Here is a 26,497-nt window from a genome sequence, read left to right as displayed (position 1 = left end):
CCATTCTCTCCTTCGCTTTCTGTTGTCCATGTTCAGTGTGGTACACACCTTTTCACCAAACAGCAGGGTGACTACTTGTCTCCCTTTAAATAGGCAGACTGACTGATTATGAGTTTGGAAACACCTGTGATGTCAATTAAATGACACACCTGAGTTAATCATGTCACTCTGGTCAAATAGTTTTCAATCTTTTATAGAGGTACCATCATTTTTGTCCAGGCCTGTTTCATTAGTTTGTTTTTTTAAATAATTATGTTAATCAACAATTCAAAAGTAATGGCTGTTTTTGATTATTTAATTTTCAATAAATTTTTATTTATTGTTACTTTTGTGAGTTTCAAGTGATTTCAGTGAGAATTGTGGGTTTTTCCTTCTTTAACTGAGGGGTACCAACAATTTTGTCCACGTGTGTATATATATAAAACAAATGCTTATTTGTTCTTTTATAACATTTGATCAAAAAATACAATTTGTTTTTTACAGTATTTAAGTCAGCAAAAAAAGTGCAAGTAATTTCTGTTATTTAGGATAAAATCTAGACAAACTAATATTAAATTGTATTTAAATCAGATATAAAGACATCAAAATTGTGAGTAATTTTCAACAGTTATTTGGCTAATTTATATCTGTAAAATAAGTTTGTTATTTTTTTATTGGATTCAAATATATATTGTTAAAAAAATTAATAAAAAAATAGTTTAAAAAATGAAAATACAGATTTTTGATGTGGACTCTTTTTTTACAGTCACTATTTAAATAAATACTTTACCGAGCAGAAAAGCAGATTATTATTATTTTTTTTTTTTTACAAAGGCAGGGTAAGTCTGCAAAATAACAAAATTATTCACCATTTTTCTATTTTTATTCAATTTTTTTATGTAATGGCAAATATCTGTAAAATAATGATTAACTTTTTTTTAGCACGTTTAATTTTGAAATTTGTGTATTTTTCTGGTCAAATAGAAAAGAAAAAATATTACTGCAATTTTTGATTTTTTTTTTTTTTTACAGTTTTGCCCAGTTTGACTTCAAGTGAAATAAATTCTCAAAAACATACGAAAATCATGAAATCTTCAAAGAAAATGTGGAGCTTTGTGTTTAATTCATTATAAATAGTTTTAAAAGAACATTTCTATTATCCGTTAAATGATCGATTGATCCTTTCAGGTCTAAATCACACAAATATCTGGTTGCCATGGAGACTTTAAATCACACTTTGAGTCATTCATGAACTGCAGGTGAAACACAAATAAAACATCATTAATTATTAGAGAAACTAAAGCATCCGTGGTGTTTTCTGGTCCTGATGTGATGCTCTGCAGTCTGACTGACTTTAAACTGATCTGAGAACAAACTAAAGCTGAACTTTTGCTCCTTCAGTTCAGGAAAACCTGCAGAACGGAGTTCCACTTCCTGTGGCGGAGCTCCACCTGCTGGCTGAACCCAGAACTGCAGCAGTTCAGTTTGAAGGGGAGCTTTAGTTTCATGTTAAAGTTTTTAAATTAACATGAAATAAACAGAAATAAAAAGCAGGAAATAAACGTTTACACTCGTCTGTTTGTGCTCGATGTTTCTCAAACATCTCTTTTCACTTTAGTTTTGCTTTTAACACGTTTTTTGACTTTGTGTTTTAAAAATTACCAAAATGACACAATTTTCAACTTTCCAACAGTCCTTGAACTAACCGTGTGGTTCTGTCCCGACAAATAATTATTCTGTTGATTTATGACCCACACGCTACACTGTAAAAAAAACTGTATTTTCAACTGTGATGTTTTTTAAACAGATTATTTTTGTGTTTTTAAATCACAGAGAGGAAAAAAGCAGCAATTTACATGTTAAACTAAAGAAAAAATATTAAAACGTAAATACGCCCGCTTCTTCTGTAAATTGTAACTTATTATTTTACTGTATTTAAATCTAGACCAAGTGTTATTTTACAGATATTCGTTGTTATTTTTTTTAAATCTGGATATGAATGATTTATTATTTGTGAGTGGTAGATTTTCCTTTTTTTGTTGGTTAAATTACAGATATCTGGTAAAATCACAGATTATGGTATCGATAATTTACATGTGTAAAGTTAAAAAAAGAAGAAAAAACTAAAAATAATTCTCACAGCACAAATCCATATTCTAAATGTTAATTACTTTTTAACTGTAAAATTACTGTTCACTGTTTTTAAATGCATTAAAATATATTTACATGTACTACAATATTTATTTTATCACTAAATTCTTAATAGATTATTATTCTATTATTTATATAACATAATATTATATGTAATATAAGTAATAGAATAACAATACATTAAGAATTTATTAATAATTATATACATTTAAATGCATTTAAAAATAAATACAAATATATAATAGAATTATATATATATATATATATATATGACATTCAACTTATGCAAAATAATATTTATTTTTAATTCACTTAAAAATAAATGTATTATTTTCACCTTTTAAAATATTTTTATGACACACTTGCCACCACATTTTGACTTTATTCTTTTTTTACCGGATTTAAAAAAATTGTTATTTTTTAATGCATTTATTTACATATTTATCTATGTATTTGTCTATTTATTCATCCATTTATTTATTTTATTTCTACAGTGCAGATCTGATTATTTTACTGGATTCTTTTAAACAAACCAGACACACACACACACACACACACACACACACACACACACACACACACACACACACACACACACACACACACACACACACACACACACACACACACACACACACACACACACACACACACGAGCGATAATATCAGATTAGAGGAGGCTTCAGTCATCACAGATCATCAAAAATTAACTCTGCAGGAGAAGATGGAGCTAAAACTGACAATCAGAGAGTTTAGATTCAAATTAAAACGACCAGATTAGAATGAAAAACTATTAACGGCAAAGAAACAGAACCAAAAATGGAATGTGGGTCATAAAAAAAAAAACCCAGCATCGATTGAGTGTCTGAGCAGCAAAGTGAGGACTGATGAAGGAGGAGGAGGAAGACGAAGAGGAGGAGGTGCAGGAGAGAGAAGGAGGGGAAACAAGAGAAGACAAAAGATCCATAAAAACTAAAAGCACCTTGTGGACGACAGCACAGAGTTGTGAGTACCGCTTCATTATTCTGCTTCTTTTTCAGCTGACATTTGAAATCTGCAGCAGAAAAACTGAGCGAGCTGCAGAGGAGGGTTCTGTTAGACGCAGAGCTCATTAACGGGCTGTGGGCTTGTGTGATGTGATGTGGGGCTGCGTGTTTGCTTCGTTAACAAACTAAACGAGGAAGGAACAGGTTCTAAAGCGGACAGAAAACACGGTCTGGCTGCTGGTCGTACAGTTGGGAAAGGTTGTGTGAAAGCTGGGAAAGAATGTGCGACTGTACCGGAGGAGGGGTGGAGGGCACCGAAAACACATTCTTTGGAGAGAACTCACATCTTGGACGGCAAAGTCACACTGACACATGACGAGAGGAATGATGCAGGGCGGGGAGCAGGGAGGAGGAATTAGGCAAGAGGAAAAACACTCGTGTGAGCCGCTCTATCGGCCTGTTTACAAGCCGTCCAATAAATACTAGGATAAATAAACGCAGGAAAAATGACATCAACCCAAAGAAAACACGGCCGCACACGTGTGTGTTCAGCTGCAAGGGAAAACATGACACGAAATCACCACAAAAGGGCACTAAATCATCAGAAAAAGACACGAAATCACCACAAAAGTTCACTAAATTATTAGAAAAAGACACAAAATCACCACAAAAGGGCACTAAATTACCAGAAAAAGACAAGAAATCACCACAAAAGTTCACTAAATTATCAGAAAAAGACACAAAATCAACCACAAAGATACAAAACAACCACAGATACTTAAACTACCCATAAAGAGACACTAAACGACCACAAAAAGACACAAAATTACCACAAAAGGTTACTAAATTACCATAAAAAGACACTTAAATATGCTAAAAAGACACAATTAAAGCACAAAAATACAAAACAGCCACAAAAAGACACAAAATTCTCATAAAAAGATGCAAAATTATCAGCAAAAGTCACTAAATTATCATAAAAATACACAGCGTTGCCATGAAGAGACAACATTAGCACAAAACACTAAATTACCATAAAAAGAGACAAAACTACGACCAAAAGACATAAAATTACTGCAAAAAGACACTAAATTACCTTAAGAGACATTGAATTTCCGTTAAAAGACACAAACCAATCATCAAGAGACACAAAACAACCAAAAAAAGACAAAATTTCTATAATAAGACAAAAAAATTACCACAAAAGGACACTAAATAAAGATAAAAAGTAAAAACTGGCCACAAAGACACAAAAATACACTAAGCTACCAGAAAAAGACACAAAACTAACATAAAAAGACACTAAGTTACCATCAAAGACACTGAACTTCCACAAAAAGACACAAAACAATCAGGAGACACAAAATTACCACAAAAAGAAACAAAATGTCCAAAAGAGACATAAAATTACCATAAAGGGATACAAAATTTCCCAGAGACACAAAATTACCAAAAAAAGTTATTAAATTACCATATTAAGACAACAAACAACCACAAAGAGACACAAAACAATGACAAAGATGCACTATTTCCATAAAAGACACAAAATTACAAAAAAAAATAAAAAAAATTATCCTAAACGGAGACTAAACAACCACAAAAGTCACTTCATTTTATTGTAAAAGACACAAAATTACCACAAAAAGCTACAATATTATGACAAAAAGACACAAAATTGTCAGACACAAAATTACCATAAAAACACACAAAATTACCATAAAGAGACACAAAATTACCGTAAAAAATTTATTAAATTACCATTAAAAAGACACAAAATTACCAGAAAAAGCTACAAAAAGACACAAAAATCGACAAAATAACCAAAAAGTCATGAAATTACTGTAAAAAGACAATAAACAACCACAAAGTCACTGAATTTCCATAAAAAGACACAACATGACATCAGCCCAAACACAGGTGTGTGTTCAGCTGTGAGGGAAAACATGAGCGGAGCGCCGCAGGGAAACACAAACACTCTTCATCGTCCTCTTCCTCTTCCTGCAGCTCGTAAAGCTCACCTCCGACCAGAACCGAACCGATGGGCGGCCTCCCAGTGGTGCTGCTCCTCTGCTGTTTCCACGGTAACAAACAGAGCACACACACGATCCGATTCGAGTCGCTGCCGCTGCTTCTCTGAGGAAATGTGTTTTGTGTTCCGCAGCGCTGGCAGCCGTGGGTCGAGCCCAGCAGCCCGGTAAGACTCTGGATCAGGACACGTCCGTCTGACTCACAGAGCCGCCTTCTGATCTAACTCTGCTCTCTGTTCTGCTTCTAGACGCCACCGAGGAGCCCGGAGGAGTCCTGCCGCCCGGTGAGTTCCCTCAGGAGACCTTCCCTGATGTTCTTCCTGATTCCTGAAGCTCTAACTGTATTTTCTGTGTTGTCAGACTGCAGGGAGGAGATGTATCCCTGCACCAGGATGTACTCCGTCCACAGGCCCATCAAGAGATGCATCGGAGCCCTGTGCCTCTACAGGTCTGATCATTCATAGACGTCGAACTAACACAAAGAGACACTAAACAACCATTAAGAGACGCAAAACAACCACGAAAAGACACTAAATTACCACAAAGACACACTAAATTATCATAGAATGCAATAAATTACCATAAAAAGACAATGAACAACCACAAAAAGACACAAAGTTACCAGAAGAGAGACAACATTTCCTTGGAAAGACACAAAATAACCACAGAAAAGATACAACGTTACTACAAAAGACTCAAAAAGGCACAAAATTTCCATAAAAAGACACTAAATAACCACAAATAGACACTAAATTACCAGAAAAGAGACACACAAAAAATTCTACAATTCTACAATTTCATTTAGCAGACGCTTTTGTCCAAAGCGACGTACAACACAAGCAAGAATTCAGACATAAGGAAAAACCTGTAGGAAGTGCAAAAAATGCGATTGGTCAAAGGTGTTGCCATCAAGTTGCAGAAGAAGTGCCAACCACCGCCTCTCCCCCACTTTTTTTAATACTTTGTCAGCGCTAAATGAGACACAAAACTTCAAAAAAAGAGAAAATTTTATCGAAAAAGTCATTAAACCACCACAAAAAGACTCAAACTTACTACAAAAGACACAAAATTTCCATAAAAGTCATTAATTACCGTAAAAAAGACAAAAGAGACATTTTATCACCATAAAACAGACACTGAATCTCCATAAAAAGGCACAAAATAACCACAAAAAGACAAACACAAAACACACAAAATGTCCATGAAAAGACACAAAACAATCATAAAGAGACACAAAATGACTAAAAATGACCACAAAGACACTAAACAACCACATGAAGACACAAATTCACCACAAAAAGACTCAAAATGACCAAAAAAGTCACTAAATTACATTAAAAAAGACAAATAACCACAAAGAGACACTAAATTACCACAAAAAGGCACAAAACAATCATCAAGAGACACGACATAACCAGAAGGGACACAAAATTACCAAAGTCACTAAATTACTGTAAAAAAAAACGACAATAAACAACCACAAAGAGACACTAAATGACCATAAAGGAGACACAAAATTACCACAAAAGACACTAAAGTATCACAAAAAGACACAAAATTTCCATAAAATGACACAAAACTATGACCAGGAGATACAAAATTACCCCAAAGAGACAGAAAATGACCATAAAGAGAGTAAATTACCACAAAAAGACACCAAACATCTAGAAACAAACTGAAAACGACTTAAACTAACGTCTAATAATCATCACATTAATGTGTTTTCAGACGTCTGATGGTTTATTTCCAGGATTCCTTCTACTGCCGATAAAACCATTAAATCTGACTTTCAGTTCCTCAGCTTGTTTCTGGTACCAGAGGAGGACTGGGCTTTGTTTTTCTGCACAGATTCAGTGACTAAACACAGATTCCTGAGAGCACAGTCAGCACTGAGCCTCCAGGTTTGGAAAACACCATTATTTCAGTCTTGTTTTTATTTAGTTAGACAAGGTTCTGTTGCACAATGAAGTCCTGTTGGAACTCAGCTCAGGGCAGCACAATTATTCAGTGGTAGACGTGGGCTGAGGAGGACACGAAAAGACACAAAAAGACACAAAATGAGCACGAAAAGACACGAAAAGACACGAAAAGAGCAGAAAAAGACACAAAAAGACACAAAAAGACACAGAAAGACACGAAAAGAGCAGAAAAAGACACAAAAGGAGCACGAAAAGACACGAAAAGAGCAGAAAAAGACACAAAAAGACACAGAAAGACACAAAAAGAGCAGAAAAAGACACGAAAAGACACAAAAAGACACAAAAGGAGCACGAAAAGACACGAAAAGAGCAGAAAAAGACACAAAAAGACACAGAAAGACACAAAAAGAGCAGAAAAAGCCACGAAAAGACAAAAAGAGCACGAAAAGACACGAAAAGAGCAGAAAAAGACACAAAAAGACACAGAAAGACACAAAAAGAGCAGAAAAAGACACGAAAAGACACAAAAGGAGCACGAAAAGAGCAGAAAAGACACAAAAAGACACAGAAAGACACAAAAAGAGCAGAAAAAGACACGAAAAGACACAAAAGGAGCACGAAAAGACACAAAATGAGCACGAAAAGACACGAAAAGAGCAGAAAAAGACTCAAAAAGACACAAAAGGAGCACGAAAAGACACGAAAAGACACAAAAAGACACGAAAAGACACAAAAGGAGCACGAAAAGAGCAGAAAAAGACACGAAAAGGCACAAAAAGACACAAAAAGACACAAAAGAGCACAAAAAGCACAAAAACACACAAAAAGACACAAAATGAGCACGAAAAGACACAAAAAGACACAAAATGAGCATGAAAAGACGCGAAAAGACACAAAAAGATACAAAAAGAGCACAAAAACACACAAAATGAGCACGAAAAGACACAAAATGAGCATGAAAAGACACAAAAAGACACAAAAAGACACAAAATGAGCACGAAAAGACACGAAAAGAGCAGAAAAAGACATAGAAAGACACAAAATGACACAAAAAGATACAAAATGACCACGAAAAGACACAAAGCAGCGACAAAAAGACACAAAGCAGCGACAAAAAGACACAAAGCAGACACAGAAAGACATGAAATTTGCACAAAAAGGCATAAAATTACCAAAAAAGTCATTAAATTACAGCAAAAAGACACTAAACTACCACAAAAAGACACAAAAAACTGTCTGTGCATTAAACACTCTTTAAGTCTGTGTCTGATTTTATTCCAGCCTCCCTCGAGTCTACGTGATCAACAACGAGATCTGTGTGAGAACCGTCTGCCAGCAGGACGAGTACCTGAAAGGTAAGACTGGAAATAATAATAATAAAAAATAAAAATAAAATAAAAAACACTGAAAGGTAAGACTGGAAATAATAATAATAAAAAATAAAATAAAAAAACACTGAAAGGTAAGACTGGAAATAATAATAATAAAAATAAAAATAAAATAAAAAACACTGAAAGGTAAGACTGGAAATAATAATAATAAAAAATAAAAAAAACACTGAAAGGTAAGACTGGAAATAATAATAATAAAAAATAAAAATAAAATAAAAAAAACACTGAAAGGTAAGACTGGAAATAATAATAATAAAAATAAAAATAAAATAAAAAAACACTGAAAGGTAAGACTGGAAATAATAATAATAAAAAAACAAGAATAAAATAAAGAAAACACTGAAAGGTAAGACTGAAAATAATAATAATAATAAAAAAAACAAAAAGAAAATAATAAAACACTGAAAGGTAAGACTGAAAATAATAATAATAATAAAAAAACAAAAAGAAAATAAAAAAACACTGAAAGGTAAGACTGGATAATAAAACATCAAATAAAAATAATAATAAAAAACAAAAATTAAATAAAGAAAACACTGAAAGGTGAGACTGGATAATAAAATATAAAATAAAAACAATAAAATAAAAAAAAACACTGAAAGGTAAGACTGGAAATAATAATAATAAAAATAAAAACAAAAAGAAAATAAAGAAAACACTGAAAGGTGAGACTGGATCATAAAATATAGAATAAAAATAATAAAATTAAAAAACACTGAAAGGTGGGACTGGAAATAATGACAAAATAATAATAATAAAAAAATAAAATAAACACTGAAGGTATTTTTCAAAAACTTATTTATAAATAACATCTGGAAAAAATTATTTTAAATTTTTATTATTATTTTTCAATGTTTTCTATATTTTTGAATTAATAGTAATTTTTTAAAAAGCTGTCACTGTACTGTTTGCTTTTTCCCCAAACAGATAAATTATTTTTTGAACTAAATAAGACCATTAACACTGTTTTTTTATTTTTACATATTTATACAATATATTTTAATATATTTAAAGAAACAGCTAAATTCAGGTTAACAGTGTAAATAATTTATTGAATATGGAAATGTTATTGTTTTTACACATGGAAATATTCTTTATTGTTTATGTATTGCAAAGTTAAAATTTTTATGCAAAACTAAATTTTTTAAAACAAAATAAGATTGTTTCATTTTCACAAATATTTAAGTTATAAATATTTAATATTTTTATTATAAAATCATTTTTATATATGCTTTTTATTTATTAAAGGAAACCATTAAATCTAGTATTAATAATGTAAATATTTTTTATTATTTAAATTGATCTATTTTTATTAGACACAATTGGACAATTATAAATATATATATATATATATTTTTTATGTGAATATTCTTTATTGTTCATGTATTGAAAAGTTCCAATTTTTTATGCAAAATTCAGTATTAATTCTGGAGGCAATTTTTATTATTTATTTTTTGTTACAGCATTAATGGAAACGGTAGTTTTATTGTTTCTACACACGTGAATGTTCTAAATTAAACATTAAAAAGCAATAAAATAAACATTTAATTTGAATTTAATCGACACAAAGTTAAAGTTAAAAATATCTTAACTATGGAGAATTCTAGTTTTTTTTATGAGGTAGTTATTTTACTTTTATTAAATAAAACCCTGTCCCGCCTCCAGCCGAGCTGTGCCGGGAGCGCTCCGGTTGGCCCCGACGCATCGAGAGGTCGTCCAATAGGAGACGCTGCCGCAGTCGCCGTAGCAACCCCAAAACCTGGGCAAGCAGGGCCTGATGGCGCCGTCACCGTGGCGACCTGGCGAAACAGCCCATAAAGCCGGAGTCATATCTACCTTCACGTACTAGTGTTACTGTTGATCCGTGTGCTGGAGGACACGGATCACGTCTTCATGTTTACGACCCGTTTAAGGTACTGTAGGAACGGTTCTATAGCAGCACTGAGCACTAACACCAGTAGTTAGCAGGACTTTATATGAGGATGTCACTAATTACCCAATAAAACATTTCACTTCTTCATTCACCTGTGTGCTTCTCTTCATTTAAAGCAGCTTCTACAAACGCCCACACACACTTTGGTTGGTTTTCTGCTGATTTCGCTCATTTTTTTGTCTCATTTCCATCATTTTGTTTCTTGTTTTGTGTCATTTCATGCCTCATTTCAGTTGTTTTGTGTCTCGTTTTACAAGTTTTATTTCAAATGTGAGACAGCTTTCTCACTTTTTCTGTCATTTTGAGTCTGATTTTGGTTGTTTTGTCTCATTTTAAGTCTGATTTTGGTTGTTTTGTCTCATTTTAAGTATGATTTTGGTTGTTTTGTGAATTTTTTGTCTTATTTTTGTTGTTTTCTGTCATTTTGAGGCTTATTTTGGGGTTTTTTTCCATCTTATTTTGGTTGTTTTATGTCATTTCATGCCTCATTTTGTTCAGTTTTGTCTGGTTGCGCAAGTTTTATTTCAATGTATGACGGTTGTCTTGCTTGTTCCATCGTTTTGAGTCTCATTTTGGTTGCTTTGTGTCATTTTTTGTCACATTTTGGATGTTTTATTGTCTCACGTTGGCCGTTTTGTGTCATTTTGGTTGTTTTATCCCATTTGAAGTCTAATTTTGGTTGTTTTATGTCATTTTCTGTCTTATTTTGGTAGTTTTGTGTCATTTCATGCTTCATTTCAGTTGTTTTGTGTCTGGTTTTGCTCGTTTTATTTCAATCTATGACAGTTTTCTCGCTTTTTCTGTCATTTTGACTCTGATTTTCATTGTTTTATGTCATTTTTAGTCACATTTTGATTGTTTTTTGACATTTTGAGTCTCATTTTGGGGGGGTTGTCTTATTTTGACTGTTTTGTGTCATTTCATGCCTCATTTCAGTTTTTTTGCGTCTGGTTTTGCTCCTTTTATTTCAATCAATGACAGTTTTCTTGCTTTTTCTGTCATTTTGAGTCTCATTTTGTTTTTGTTTGTTTGTTTATTTCACAATGTTACATACGTCAATTCTCCACTTTGAGATCAACAGAGTCTTGTCGGTTTTTACATTGTGAAAATGGACACCATGAGGAAGCTACAAGCCTATAAAGTACGTGTCCAGCATCCAACCACCCGTAACAAATTACTGTTATTAAAATAAAAATATATTTTACATTGTCAAGTGTAGCTCAGTACAGCTCATAGGTCTGCAAGACAACAACAGAACATGTATCAACATAGAACAGACTCTTACTCATGTGGTCTTTAGGAAAAAACACAGCACTTCCATTATGAACAATTACATCCTGCACATTACGAAACTGACAACATGCATAGAGAGAAAATGTAATCCTGTAAACACTGTAAATACTGGACCGCAAGTTCAAAAGTTGACCCTTTAGTTTTCTTTTAAATATCGATAATGTAGCAGATAATTTTAAGTTATTCTCCAGCCCATTCCATAATTGTGGACCTTCACAGCCTTGTGTCTCACTGAAGTAATATTATGTCTATTTTTTTTGCTTTGCGTCTCATTTCTGTCATGTAACGTCTCATTTGGCTCGTTTTTGTCATTTCATTTGTGCTTAAGACACTTTTGTCTCTTTTTTTAATCAGTTTGTGTCCCGTTTGTGTTGCTTTGTGTCTCTTAAATGTGTCTCTTAATTAATTAAGAAAAACTTCCAATCAATATTGACTCAGGAAATAATGATTTCTGTTATTTTCAGTTTGTTTCGGTTCAGTTCTGTGAGGTTTGGGACAGTTTGAAGGAACGTTCCATCTGTTTGGGAAGAAAAATGTTGACTTACCTTAATTAGGGTCCAACGAAGATGCAGAAACCCATCAGTGTCCAAACAGGTAGAATGAGGTTTATTCAGTGCTGCAGTTTCTTCTAGAATCTCCCAAACATCCACCTGGTCCTGGTCCTAGTCCTAGTCCTGGTCCTAGTCATGGTTCTGGTCCTGGTCCTAGTCATGGTCCTGGTCCTGGTCCTAGTCCTGGTCCTAGTCATGGTCCTGGTCCTGGTTCCAAAGACTCCGTTTAGTTTGTCATAAACATGAGCAGAAGCTGAACTTGTCTTCCTTAAATCTCCTCCATGCTTCCATTGCTAGCTTTAGCATTAGCATTAGCATGAGCTCCCAGGTGATTTATGACCTCACTTCCTGCTCTCCTGTCAGCTGTTCAGTCAGTTTAATTTCTGCTCCAACATGATGAGTTCAAGGACCATCAGGAAGTAAAAAATCGAACTATTCCTTGTATTTTCAGCGTTTCTGTCTGATAAACGGAGTCATTTTGGTGATTTTTTTTTTAAGGGTGACTCAGACTTTGCCTTCAGGACCCCCCAGAAATAAAGTTTTATTTTAAATTACAACTTAAAATAATCTTTATAGACTTGCTTTTATGTATTTATTTCTATTTTAGTTTTTTTAAATTTACTTGCTGTTTTAAAAATATACAGTTTTACATGATATTTTTATATTTTATCATATATTTTGAAATATACTTTTATATATTTTTATTATCATCTATTAATGTCAACTTGTTCCTTTTTATATATATTTATATGGTATTTTTTGTTTGTATCCATGGATCCAATATTACATATGATAAAATATTTGTTTTTTATTATGGCTTTACCCTCTATATTCTTCTTTTTTTCTTTCTTAATTTGATATGATAATTTGGTACTTTTATTTTTTTATTTGCATCCACTGGTGATTCATTTTGAAAAAAATTCTCCAATTTTGCTTCTTTGGTCTTTTTTGTTTTTTTCCTGAATATCCTCCATTTTTTAAACTACTTTGTAAGCTTTGTTTTTATTATAAACAACATTTTATTTAATCTATTAATGCTTTTTCCAGCGGTGAGCTCAGAAAAAAACACACAGCAGCACCTGAGAGTTTCGTTCGTTGAGTGTTTTCTTTATATTTTTCTTTGCATATTCATTTCCGTACACATTTACAGTTTGAATTACAGGTAACGTCTGGGAGATATGCACATAATCTGGACGACAAACACGCACCCACACACACACACACACAACCCGTGATACCGGCGTGACACAACCAGCCTCTGAAACGAGCATCACAACAACACATCTGTTCCTCTTCGTCAGTTAACAACATCTGGATATGGAATAAAGTTCACAGTAAACGACATGCGATGATCTCTGAGGAGGAGGAAGGAGGCCGCGCTCCTCCAGCTGTGAGGATGACATAACCACGACTTTTCCCCCGGAGGCTCGGATAAAAGCACTTGTCGCCTCTCCCATCCAGCCTCCTGATTTACAGCCAGCAGAGTCTCCAGTGAATCACACCCGCTCTCTTTCAAGTAGAATCACTTTGTGGTGAGCTGAGCGATAATCTAGGCCTCCTATTGGACGGCTGGACCGTCAGTCAGTGCATAAATTCAGTCCCACTGCTGAGACTTGGAGGAGAAGCTACACGAAGAGACGACACCACAGACCATAATTACAAACCACTGACCATATATACACATTAAAATAAATATTCTCTGTACATTAAACTCCTTCATTGATAGATTTCATCTTTAGGTACGGCTGAGACGACTCCCTTGATATCTCTATTATGTTTTAATCTACATCAGAAATAAAACACCGGAGGGGAAGGAGCGGCAGAGTTAAACTGATCTAGAGTCTGCTGAGTGTTAGATTGTAAGACTGCGCTGTGATTTCTGAGGGTTTGGGGCACAGAGGGCTGCCCTGCTCGGCAGGGAGAGACACGGGACCCCAGAACGGAGGAAACAAAAAGGTTCAAAAAGAGCTGCATAAGTTTACAGACGGCGACGACAGAGGAATGGAGCTCCTCACTTTGGGGAAACGGAGTCAAAGTCTCCCCAGAGGTCGGAGCTGGAGGTGGAGGTCGGGTTGGACGGAGCCACAGAGTTGGAGTTACTGGAGTCCAGGTCCAGCAAACAACCTGGAGGAGGGAGAGGAAAGAGAAACGGGAGAAAAATATGAGACTGTCTGCTTCTATCCATCCATTATCTAAACACCGCTTAGTCCTCAGTAGGGTCTGGATGGAGTCTATCCCAGCTGACTGAGGCTGAAGGTTTACCTGGACGGAAATACTACCACCACTACCAAAAAGACACAAAACCTCCATAAAAAGACACAAAATAAGCATCAAGAGACGCAACATTTCCACAAAGAGACACAGAACAACCACAAAAAGACGTTAAATTACCAAAAAAGTCATTAAATTACCACAAAAAGACACTAAATGTCCAAAAAAAAGAAATAAAGTTACTATAAAAAGACACCAAATTTCCACAAGACACAGAACAACCACAATAGACACAGAACTTCCAAAAAATACCTAAAATTACCAAAAAGTCATTAAATTACCATAAAAACACACAAAATTACAACAAAAAGACACTAAATTTCCATAGAAAGACACAAAATAATCATCAAGAGATGCTACATTTCCATAAAGAGACACAAAACAACCACAAAAAGACATTAAATTACCAAAAAGTCATTGAATTACCATAAAAACACACAAAATTACCACAAAAACACACTAAACAACCACGAAAAGACACACAATTATCACAATAAGACACAAAACCACAAAAAGACACTAAAGTTCCATAGAAAAGACACAAAACTGTCATCAAGAGATGCAAAAGTACTCTAAAGCGATGCAAAATTTTCACAAAGACACAAAACAACCATAAAGAGACACAAAATTATCACAAAAAGACACTAAATTACCAAAAAAAGACCTAAAATTACCATAAAGACACTAAATTTTGATAGAAAGACTCAAAATTACCACAAACAGATACTAACTTACCAAAAAAGGACCTAAAATTACCACAAAAAGACACAAAATCACCACAAAAAGACACTAAATGTCCAAAAAAAGAAATAAAATTACTATAAAAAGACACCAAATTTCCACAAGACACAGAACAACAATAGACACAGAACTTCCAAAAAATACCTAAAATTACCAAAAAGTCATTAAATTACCAGAAAAACACACAAAATTACAACAAAAAGACACAAAATTTCCATAGAAAGACTCAAAATTACCACAAAAAGATACTAAATTACCAAAAAAAAGACCTAAAATTACCATAAAAAGTCACTAAATTACACAACAGACATGCTGAATTTCTATAAAAAAAGACACAAAGCAATCATCAAGAGATGCAAAACAACCACAAAAAGACACAAAATGAGCTTTTGGGATGTCAGCCTCTGAAACTAAAACAAGAATGGAGGTAAAAAGAATTTTATTGGAGTTAAAGTATTAAAAAATGAGTCTTTCCACAAACAGTTTAGTCTTTCCTCTGAAAAAAAGTCACAGCCCTATTTAACAGCTCAAATGAACTGTTTTATCCTCATCAGTTCTTCAAAGACAAACTGTAGAATTTGTCTTTAAAAGCTTTGAGCGCCACAACAACAGAGAGTTCAGGAGTCTACATGGATCTCAGAGGAATCCCTGGATGTGTTTCTGGTTTGATCCCACCAGGAGGAAACGGTGACGCTGCTCGGTTTGTTTTCAGGATACGACAACGTGGCTTCACAGTGTAAACACTTCGGGTCCGGAGAAGGTCAGAGCGGCTTTTTATGCAGGAAAATTCCAGAGTTTTACGGTTTATTTGTCATAGTTCTGGCTGCTTCTCCTGTAGGTCAGCGTGACAGTGAACTCAGCACCTCCACTGTAAAGACCGAACGCTCCACTGGAAACTGAAATACAACAACAAAATAACTTTCCTCTGCTTCATACAGACCATTTACAGTTTCTATAAACACCACTCACCCCCACTGGAAGTTTTCTGCTTCTCCTGCTCTTCAACTTTGAATCACTGAGTTTACAAAAACAGACTCTTTCATGTCAAAGTGAAAACAGATTTCTACAAAGTAATGTCGGATAATTAAAAATATAAAGTGAGTGATAAAATAAATTCAGTCAATCCGGGATAGAACCACACCATGAAGACTGAAGAACTCCAAGAATCTCTGAGAAAAGGTTGTTGAAATGCATCAGTCAGGACGATACAAGAACATTTAAAGTTCCTGAAGATCTCCTGGAGTCCAGTTAAATCCATCATTAAGAAATGGAAGAAGATGGCAGCATCATGTGAAGCACGGTGGTGGCAGCATCATGATATGAAGCATGGTGGAGGCAGCATCATGACGTGAAGCACGGTGGTGGCAGCATCATGACGTGAAGCATGGTAGTGGCAGCATCATGATGTGAAGCACGGTGGTGGCAGCATCATGACGTGAAGCACGGTGGTGGCAGCATCATGACGTGAAGCATGGTAGAGGCAGCATCATGATGTGAAGCACGGTGGTGGCAGCATCATGACGTGAAGCACGGTGGTGGCAGCATCATGACGTGAAGCACGGTGGTGGCAGCATCATGACGTGAAGCATGGTAGAGGCAGCATCATGACGTGAAGCACGGTGGTGGCAGCATCATGACGTGAAGCACGGTGGTGGCAGCATCATGACGTGAAGCACGGTGGTGGCAGCATCATGATGTGAAGCACGGTGGTGGCAGCATCATGATGTGAAGCACGGTGGTGGCAGCATCATGACGTGAAACATGGTGGAGGCAGCATCATGACGTGAAACATGGTGGAGGCAGCATCATAACTGACGATAATTCAGTGTTGAAAGCAGTAACATATGATATATACTGAAGCAGATTAAAGTTATTTAGTTGTTTATCTTGTTATTTTGCAGTTTATTTTGTTGCTAAATGCTCAGAAACGCTGTAAAGTCAACACGAATCCAAATTCCCGCCTTGTGTTGTTTTTTTTACGCTGACTGTTTGGTGTGGTTTCCAGGCGACGTCTGCTGTCACAATAGAGTCTCATTCCTGCTTTTATTATTTTCAGCCGTCATGAAGTCACACATCAAACAGACGTGACATCAGTCTGAGGGTGGAGGCTGCTTTGGTTCTGCTATCATCACATCTGGACCTCTGCAGCTCTTTCTACCTGCCAGACCCAGAACCCATCTGAAACCAGCAGGGGGCCATCTGCTCCACCGCCTCCTGGAACTTCTTGATCATTTGAAATCATGAAAATATCGACACATATCGTCATTTTTTAAAAACTCCCCGTCGATCCACTTCCATCAGGTTTTTCTCTCATTCAGTCTGTTTGAACAACAACATCTGAGGAACTATTGAAGACAAAAATCTGAACTTTTCTCTCTTATTTCTCATGTCATTCAGAATTTTCAATATTAAACAAATACATAAAATAATTTCTGATTATTGGAGTTGAATTGTGAAAGTAAAGTCAAGTTTTCATGAAAATTTCCATCTTTGAGCTCACGAACATAAAAGTTTCTCCTCAAAAAACTGAACAAAATGCAAATAAAAGTGATTTTCTTAGTTATATTTGGAGAAACATGTATTAAACTCTAGAAATATTTTAGTTTTTGTGCTAAAACTTGTCAAATCTGCTCAATTAGTTATAAAATTTTAACTAAAATAGCTATATTTTCATGTTTTTGATCAGATATTTCATATTAAAGTCTTTAAGCTGATATTAATAATAAAACTGCTCATCAGAAGTGAACTAGTGATATTTTCTGAACCACAATAATACAAAACTAAACATGTAGAATGCTTAAAATGAAATATGACAAGTTGTAATACATAATATGAGCATATTTTACTTTTTTGGAGGAGAAATATTTTAGTTTTTGTAAAATTCTGATGAGATTTTCATTTCCAAAGTCCTCAAGAAGCACTTTGGATTCTGAAAATAATCTGTAAAAACCCACCGGTGTCACTTCCTCCTGCTGGCGGTTGTGTGTTGTGATTGGTGGATCTGGATGAAGGGGGCGGAGCCAGCTTGCCCCCAGGTGGAGGTGGGAGGAGCCCGAGACCACCTGAACCCTGAGGACGAGACCTGTCCTTCTTTTTGGATTGCTGGAGGACGAAGAGACGAGAAAAGAAAACGGCGAGACAGTTGGTTCTTTCACTTTAACCCTCCTGTTGTCCTCATTTACAGGCACCAAAAATATTGTTTCCTTGTCTGTAACAAATCCAAAAATTCAGGAAAATAATTCCCCAAATTTCTGAAAATTAACAAACCCTTAAGGAATAAAATTCCACCCCAAAAAAACCCTCAAATTTGGAAAGAAAATTCTAGGAAATATTTTCCAAAAAATGAGTAAAAATCTTCCAAATCCTAAAAATATCAAAAGTGATTCCATATATATCAGTAAAATGTTGAATATTTTCTTTAACCATCTTGTTGTCTTCATTTACGGGCACCAAAAAATATTGTTTCCTTTTCTGAAAAAAATACAAAAATTCTGCAAAAAAAATCCTCAAATTTCTGAAAATTTGCAAAACCTTCATGAAGAAAATTCCAATAATTCCTTAAAAACCTTCCTTGAGTTGTACTTTAAAAAATCCCCCACATTTGGCAGGAAAATTCTTGTAAATATTTTCAAAACTTGTTCCAAAAAAATCCTAAAAATATCTAAAGTGATTCAATATATATCAGTAAAATTTCCAATATTTTCTTTAAGAACATTCACATAAAAATCATCCAAAATCCAGAGAAATTCGATGGATTTTGGTTGAATTTTTTCTGAATGTTCTTAAAGAAACACTTCTGTTTACATTTCTGTTTTTCCCACCAAAAATGTTCAAAATCAATTAAATAAAAAAATTAAAACAGTTCAATTTGACCCGCAGAGTTAAACCTGAATCGTGATTAAAATGACTGCCTGCTTTGCTTTGAAGCTCCAGCCTGGTAATCGTGAAACTGTGAGGACGTACCCCGATGTTCAGGGTGATGGTCTGTCCCTCCTTGAAGCCCAGGTCCAGTTTGGGGTCGAGTCTGGAGCCTGAGCCTGTTTGGTGAACTCATCTTCCTGCTTCACCCACCTGAAGACGACACAGAGATCAGAGATGATTGAGGAACAGAAATCGTTCCCAGTTAGAGGTCAGAGATGATTGAGGAGCTGCTTTCGTACTTGAAGTGGTCCTGAAGAGCGACGTTGAAGTCGAAGGCGTCTCCTCGATCTCCAAACCCGATGCCGATGAACGCACTGCGACCTGAGAGAGAAACAAACACAAAAACACAAAGAGGTCAAACCTGAACACAAACACGTCATCCTCTAAGTTACGAGCACGTTTCAAAGACGTTTCCACCGGCCCACCCACCGTTGTCGTCCTGGATACGAAGCACAAAGTAGCGGCTCGAGTCGCTGACTGTTTCCACGGCGATACCTGGATATTCATCCACCGGAGCCTGAGCGAAGAGCTCACCTGGAGGTCACAGAACAATATTTATTGATTGGTTTGCATGCCTTTGTGTTTGTTTTGTGTCTATTTGTGGTTCCTGTTCCTGTTCTGCAGCCGTGGATCCAGACTATAAGCCGCATCACTGACAAAGTCTGATCCCTTGGCCTTTGTGTCATTTCTGATCTTCCCTGAAAATTTCATCCAAATCTGTTAGTCTGTTTTTGAGTAAAGTTGTTAACAGACAGACAGACAGACAAACCAATATTGATCGTCACATAACTCTGTCGAGGCTTGGTCTCAACAAATGATCACGAACTGACATACAATGACCAAAATGTGACAAAAAGACAAAAGAAACGACCAAACTGGTTTCAAAACAACCACAAAGTAGCATAAAACCACAATAAAAAGAAACAAAATGATCGCAAATTGCCACAAAATAACGACAAAGTGACAAAAGAATATAGAAACTGACACAAAACCACCACACAGGGATGCAAAGCGACCACAAAGGGATGCAAAAAAGCTCCAGACCCGCAAAGCGACTACTTTAAGAGAGCAAATGATCAGAAACTGACAAAAAAATAACCAAAAAGGAAGCAAAATGGGTGCAAAAAGACAAAAAAAATGCCAAAATGGGCATAAGAGAACCACAAAGTAACATAGAACCACAAGAAAAAGGCACAAAATGACATGAAAACGATGTAAAATAACCATAAAGTGACAAAAATGATTACAAAACATAAAAAACCACCACAAAAGGATGCAAAACATAACAGAATAAACAAAAATTAACCAAAATGGGCACAAAAAGACAAAAAAAACTACAAAAATCGGCACAAAGGAACCACAAAGTAATATAAAACCACAATAAAAAGGCACAAAATGACAAGAAATTGATGTAAAATAACCTAAAATAACTCAAAAATTCTATTAAAAAAAAACGACAGATTCTGAAGACATGAAGCAGCTCTGGGTTCCTGGTGATGAAAGCAGCCAATAGAAGCTCTGATCTGAAGAAAGCAGCCAATAGAAGCTCTGATCTGATGAAAACAGCCAATAGAAGCTCTGATCTGAAGAAAACAGCCAATAGAAGCTCTGATCTGATGAAAACAGCCAATAGAAGCTCTGATCTGAAGAAAACAGCCAATAGAAGCTCTGATCTGAAGAAAGCAGCCAATAGAAGCTCTGATCTGAAGAAAGCAGCCAATAGAAGCTCCGATCTGATGAAAACAGCCAATAGAAGCTCTGATCTGAAGAAAGCAGCCAATAGAAGCTCTGATCTGAAGAAAACAGCCAATAGAAGCTCCGATCTGATGAAAACAGCCAATAGAAGCTCTGATCTGAAGAAAGCAGCCAATAGAAGCTCTGATCTGAAGAAAACAGCCAATAGAAGCTCTGATCTGAAGAAAACAGCCAATAGAAGCTCCGATCTGATAAAAGCAGCCAATAGAAGCTCCGATCTGAAGAAAACAGCCAATAGAAGCTCCGATCTGATGAAAACAGCCAATAGAAGCTCCGATCTGAAGAAAGCAGCCAATAGAAGCTCCGATCTGATGAAAGCAGCCAATAGAAGCTCCGATCTGATGAAACAGCCAATAGAAGCTCCGATCTGATGAAAGCAGCCAATAGAAGCTCCGATCTGATGAAAGCAGCCAATAGAAGCTCCGATCTGATAAAGGCAGCCAGTAGAAGCTCCGATCTGATAAAAGCAGCCAATAGAAGCTCCGATCTGATGAAAACAGCCAATAGAAGCTCCGATCTGATGAAAGCAGCCAATGGAAGCTCCGATCTGATGAAAACAGCCAAATAGAAGCTCCGATCTGATGAAAACAGCCAATAGAAGCTCCGATCTGATGAAAGCAGCCAATAGAAGCTCCGATCTGATAAAGGCAGCCAGTAGAAGCTCCGATCTGATAAAAGCAGCCAATAGAAGCTCCGATCTGATGAAAGCAGCCAATAGAAGCTCCGATCTGATAAAGGCAGCCAGTAGAAGCTCCGATCTGATAAAGCAGCCAATAGAAGCTCCGATCTGATGAAAGCAGCCAATAGAAGCTCCGATCTGATGAAAGCAGCTAATGGAAGCTCCGATCTGATGAAAACAGCCAATAGAAGCTCCGATCTGATGAAAACAGCCAATAGAAGCTCCGATCTGATGAAAGCAGCCAATAGAAGCTCCGATCTGATGAAAGCAGCTAATGGAAGCTCCGATCTGATGAAAACAGCCAATAGAAGCTCCGATCTGATAAAAGCAGCCAGTAGAAGCTCCGATCTGATAAAAGCAGCCTATAGAACCTCCGATGCTGCTGGACGTTCTGGGTCACCTTGGAGATGACTAACAGCAGAATGATTTACAGAAAACCCACCAGATATTTTGTCCTCCAGCTTCACGTACACCACTTTGCCCCGAGCCGTCACTCTCATCCGTCCCGTCCAATCAGGAGCGTCCAGCTTCCAGTCTGCAGCCCTGACACACACACACACACACACAAACAAACAAACATGGATGTCGGTGATGGACTCAGACAGAAACTCTCTGACCAAGACGTCCGCTGTCATGTCAGCCAATCAGAGGCCTCCGTCAGCGTCCAGTCAGGAGCAGCGGGTCAGACTGGAGGATCAGCCAATCAGAGGGCAGTAAACAACCCAATGACAACCTTTCTGGAACGTTTCTGCTGCAGGTGATGGAATGATGAGAACAAATCTGTCAGCTGCAGCATCACAGACACCAAGCAGCCGTGTTGTGTAGTGATTTGTGGTGGTTTTGCATCCCATTTATGCTCAATACTGTTTATTTGTGGCGATTCGGAGTCTCTTGTTGGTAATTTTGTGTCTCTTCGTGGCCGTTTTATGCCGTTTAGGTCGTTTGCGCCTTATTTGTTGTCATTTTGCATCATTTTCCCACCGACTGTGTGTTACTCTGCAGTTGTTTTTGTGTCTTTTAACAGTAATTTTGCATCCATTTATGCTCTTTACTGCTTATTTGTGGTGGTTTTGAGTCTGTTTTTGGTCATTTTGTGTTTTTTTGTGGTCATCTTGTGTCTCTTTGTGGCAGTTTTTTCGTGTATTTAGGTTGTTTGCGCCTCATTCTTGTCATTTTGCGTACTTTCCACCTATTTTGGGTTACTCTGCAGTTGTTTTGTGTCTTTGATTGGTTTGCATGTCTTTGTGGTTGTATTGTGTCTTTTTGTGGTAATTTTGTGTCTTATGGTTGTTTAGTGTCTTTTCGTGGATGTTTAGTGTCTTTTTGTGGTTGTTTGTATCTTTTTGTGGTCGTTTTGTGTCTGTTTACAGTAATTTTTGCATCCATTTGTTGTCCTTTTGTGACATTTTTGGTCATTTTGCGTCACTTTGTGGCTGTTTTCCACTTCTATTTGTGGTTATTTTGTGCCCATTCTTGTTATTTTCCATCTCTTTTCACCTACTTTGTGTTACTTCTGCAGTTGTTTTGTGTCTATGTGGTTGCTTAGTGTCTACTAATGGTTGTTGTGTATCTTCTTGTGGACATTTTGTGTCTATTTGTGGTTGTTTAGTGTTGATTTGTGGTTGTTTTGTTTCTTTTTGTGGTCATTTTGTGTATTTTGTGATTGTTTTGTTTCATTTTGTGTCTATTTGTGGTTGTTTAGTGTTGATTTGTGTTTGTTTTGTTTCTTTTTGTGGTCATTTTGTGTCTAATTTGTGGTTGTTTAATGTTGATTGTGGTTGTTTTGTTTCTATTTTGCGGACATTTTGTGTCTATTTGCGGTTGTTTAGTGTTGATTTGTGGCTGTTTTGTTTCTTTTTGTGGTCATTTTGTGTCTATTTGCGGTTGTTTAGTGTTGATTTGTGATTGTTTTGTTTCATTTTGTGTCTATTTGTGGTTGTTTAGTGTTGATTTGTGGTTGTTTTGTTTGTGTTTGTGATTGTTTTGTATCTTCTTGTGGACATTTTGTGTCATATTTGTGGTTGTTTTAGTGTTGATTTGTGTTGTTTTGTTTCTTTTTGTGGTCATTTTGTGTCTATTTGTGGTCATTTTGTGTATTTTGTGATTGTTTTGTTTCATTTTGTGTCTATTTGTGGTTGTTTTAGTGTTGATTTTGTGGTTGTTTTGTTTCTTTTTGTGATTGTTTGTTTCTTTTTGTGATTGTTTTGTTCTTTTGTGGACATTTTGGTGTCTATTTGTGGTTGTTTAGTGTTGATTTGTGGTTGTTTTGTGTCTAATTTTCTGATTGTTTTGTTTCTTTTGTGGACATTTTGGGTCTATTTGTGGTTGTTTAGTGATGATTTGTGGTTGTTTGTTTGTTTTTGTGATTGTTTTGTTTTTTTGTGATTGTTTTGTATCTTCTTGTGGACATTTTGTGTCTATTTGTGGGTTGTTTAGTGTTGATTTGTTTTGTTTGGTTTCTTTTGTGTGTCATTTGTGTCTATTTGTGGTCATTTGTGTATTTGTGAATTGTTTTGTTTCATTTTGTGTCTATTTGTGGTTGTTTAGTGTTGATTGTGTTTGTTTTGTTTCTTTTTGTGGTCATTTTGTGTCTATTTGTGTCATTTTGTGTATTTTGTGATTGTTTTGTTTCATTTGTGTCTATTTGTGGTTGTTTAGTGTTGATTGTGGTTGTTTTGTTTTCTTTTTGTGATTGTTTTGTTTTCTTTTTGTGATTGTTTTGTTTTCTTTTTGTGGACCAATTTTGGTGTTGGTCTATTTGTGGTTGTTTAGTGTTGATTTGTGGACATTTTGTGTCTATTTCTGATTGTTTTGTTTCTTTTCGTGGTCCATTTTGTGTGTTCTGTGGTTGTTTTCTGTCCATATTGTGATCATCCTGTGCATATTCATCGGTGTTTTCGTGTCTGTTTCAAGGAATCAAACGCTAAAATGCCGACTGAAGAGCGACCAACGTGCTGCATCGACAGTTTTTACATCAACGATAGAGACGACAACGGACGCTGCGACACCAAAAACTGACCCGTGAGAGCAGAAAGTGATTATTAAAGCAGAATATTCGGTTCAAACACGTCTCCAGCTGCTTTTATCTGCATCAAACTGGTCTAAAGGTGCAAATGAGGTGCAATAATGATGAAACGTAAAGGAGACACATCTGGAGTGCAGTGATTAATAAGCTCGATTAACTGTAAACTATTTTTGGAATATTGTCTAAATTCTGTGACTTCAGCTTCTTAAATGTGAATATTTTCTGGTTTCTTTCCTCTGTGACGGTAACTGAAGATGTTTGGACATTTGAGGAAACTCTGATCCACGTTTTTAAACATTTAAAGACATTTTAGAACCAAACAGCTGATCAATTTATCATAAAAAGAACATCTATAAATGAATAATAATGAAAATAATCATTACGCTCAGAGCAGGTAGTTCTTGGTTTGACGTGATTTTAAGCGTGAATTTAAGAGAATCTGCCACTAAAATCTGTATTTTGGGCCTCTTTAGGGCAAAAACTACCAATTATTTCCAACATTAGCGTTTAATCTGCTGATTATATTTTGGATTATTTTTATTGTTTTGGCTCTAAAATGTCTCAGGATGCGAAAATGTCCCATCAGCATCTCTTAAAGTCTTTCTTGACAGCTATTCTGGTCATTGGTTGATCAGTTTTAAATTAGAAACTGTCTAAATTCTGTGTTTTTAGCTCCTTAAATGTGAACATTTTCCTGCTTTCTTTCCTCTGTGACGGTAACTGAAGATGTTTGGACGATTGATTCATCCACAGTGAATGTAAATAATCATGATGATTTCAGCCCCAATATCATAAATATTCTACATTATAGGATGTTTATCTAGAATATCTTTGTTTAAATTTGTAACTAGACTTTAATTATTGCTGATTTTAGCCTATAAATAAATAACTGATCTCGTTAGAGGTTGTGTAATGAGCTGTATATTTACATTCTGACCTGTCAGTGGTTCTGGTGTATTCATAATATTTCTGAGACAATATTAAAGCTGATAAACGCGTTTTTTGATCCGTTCAATCGGTTTTATCCGGTTAAACACCTGAGCAGGTGACATAAAACAAACAGAAATCAGATCGTGTTTGTGTTTTCAGGATAAATCCGGTTAACCAGAGTCCAGATTTAAACCGGGACGTTAAGACGCAGCGGGGATCCGGTCCCGTCAGGACACCTGCCACCTGTCCGGTACCACCGTCCGCGTTCCGGTTGTTTATCGTGACCTTGTAAACAGACGGCAGCAGAAACAAACAACCGGTTTGAGGCTGCAGGACCGGGAGGGGTCGGTGCTCGCTCGGCTCGGCTCGGACCGGCCCCGGGTACCGGTACCGGCACCGGACCGCCGCCTCCTCTGCTCACCTGATGGCCCGGTTGGATGCTCTGGGCGGGATCCGGTAAACGTTCACCTCGGGCTTCACGCACAGCACCCGACTCGTACTCGAACTGACCCTCGTCGCCATCTTGCCTCGTTCTCGGTGGATGCGCCGGTCGGTGACGGTGATCCTCCGGTTACGGCTGCGTCACCGTTAAAACACCGAGTAGGTGCGCAACGACGCTGCGCACCGGGACGAAGAGGGACGGTTTTACCCCCCAAGGGGACATCATGTTTATTTTTCTTCAAAAAGAGCGTATTGTCAATAACAAAAACAGCAACATAATAAAATAATAATAATAACTTTATATATACAATAAATATAATAAATATAAAAATAAGAATTTTTTATTTAAATAATAAATAAATAAAAACTGTAAAAAACTAAAAATTCATAAAAAGGGTAGAAGTTAATATGTATTAATTATTAATGCAATTTTTAATGAGATTTTATTGATATTATTCTGAAATTTTTACAAAACAGGAAAAATCTGTAAACAGCAGTTAGTGA

At 36.0% G+C, this 26,497-nt stretch overlaps 2 protein-coding genes across 2 annotated transcripts; one reads left to right on the top strand and one right to left on the bottom strand.

Annotated features, from left to right (window-relative positions):
- Positions 1–2,993: 2,993 nt before the first annotated feature.
- mfap5 (microfibril associated protein 5) lies at positions 2,994–10,473 on the top strand. The gene is made up of 7 exons (XM_051956727.1): positions 2,994–3,135; positions 5,121–5,197; positions 5,278–5,310; positions 5,392–5,427; positions 5,504–5,591; positions 8,344–8,417; positions 10,119–10,473. Exons 2-7 carry the CDS (start codon positions 5,155–5,157, stop codon positions 10,229–10,231), a joined length of 387 nt encoding a protein of 128 aa, XP_051812687.1. The 5' UTR covers positions 2,994–3,135; positions 5,121–5,154; the 3' UTR covers positions 10,232–10,473.
- Positions 10,474–13,316: 2,843 nt separating this feature from the next.
- Positions 13,317–26,131, bottom strand: LOC110955950 (adaptin ear-binding coat-associated protein 1-like). Its single transcript, XM_022201142.2, is given in 8 exon segments — positions 13,317–14,354; positions 18,197–18,344; positions 19,206–19,261; positions 19,264–19,313; positions 19,403–19,484; positions 19,593–19,697; positions 22,040–22,140; positions 25,974–26,131. Coding segments are annotated over 8 exon segments (756 nt in total). The 5' UTR covers positions 26,075–26,131; the 3' UTR covers positions 13,317–14,241.
- Between the last annotated feature and the right edge of the window lie 366 nt (positions 26,132–26,497).

The sequence above is a fragment of the Acanthochromis polyacanthus genome, chromosome 12, assembly GCF_021347895.1.
Source record: "Acanthochromis polyacanthus isolate Apoly-LR-REF ecotype Palm Island chromosome 12, KAUST_Apoly_ChrSc, whole genome shotgun sequence".
Classification (NCBI taxonomy): Eukaryota; Metazoa; Chordata; class Actinopteri; family Pomacentridae; genus Acanthochromis; species Acanthochromis polyacanthus.
Note: the sequence above shows the minus strand (reverse complement) of the source record. Positions and strands in the feature narration are given on the sequence as shown.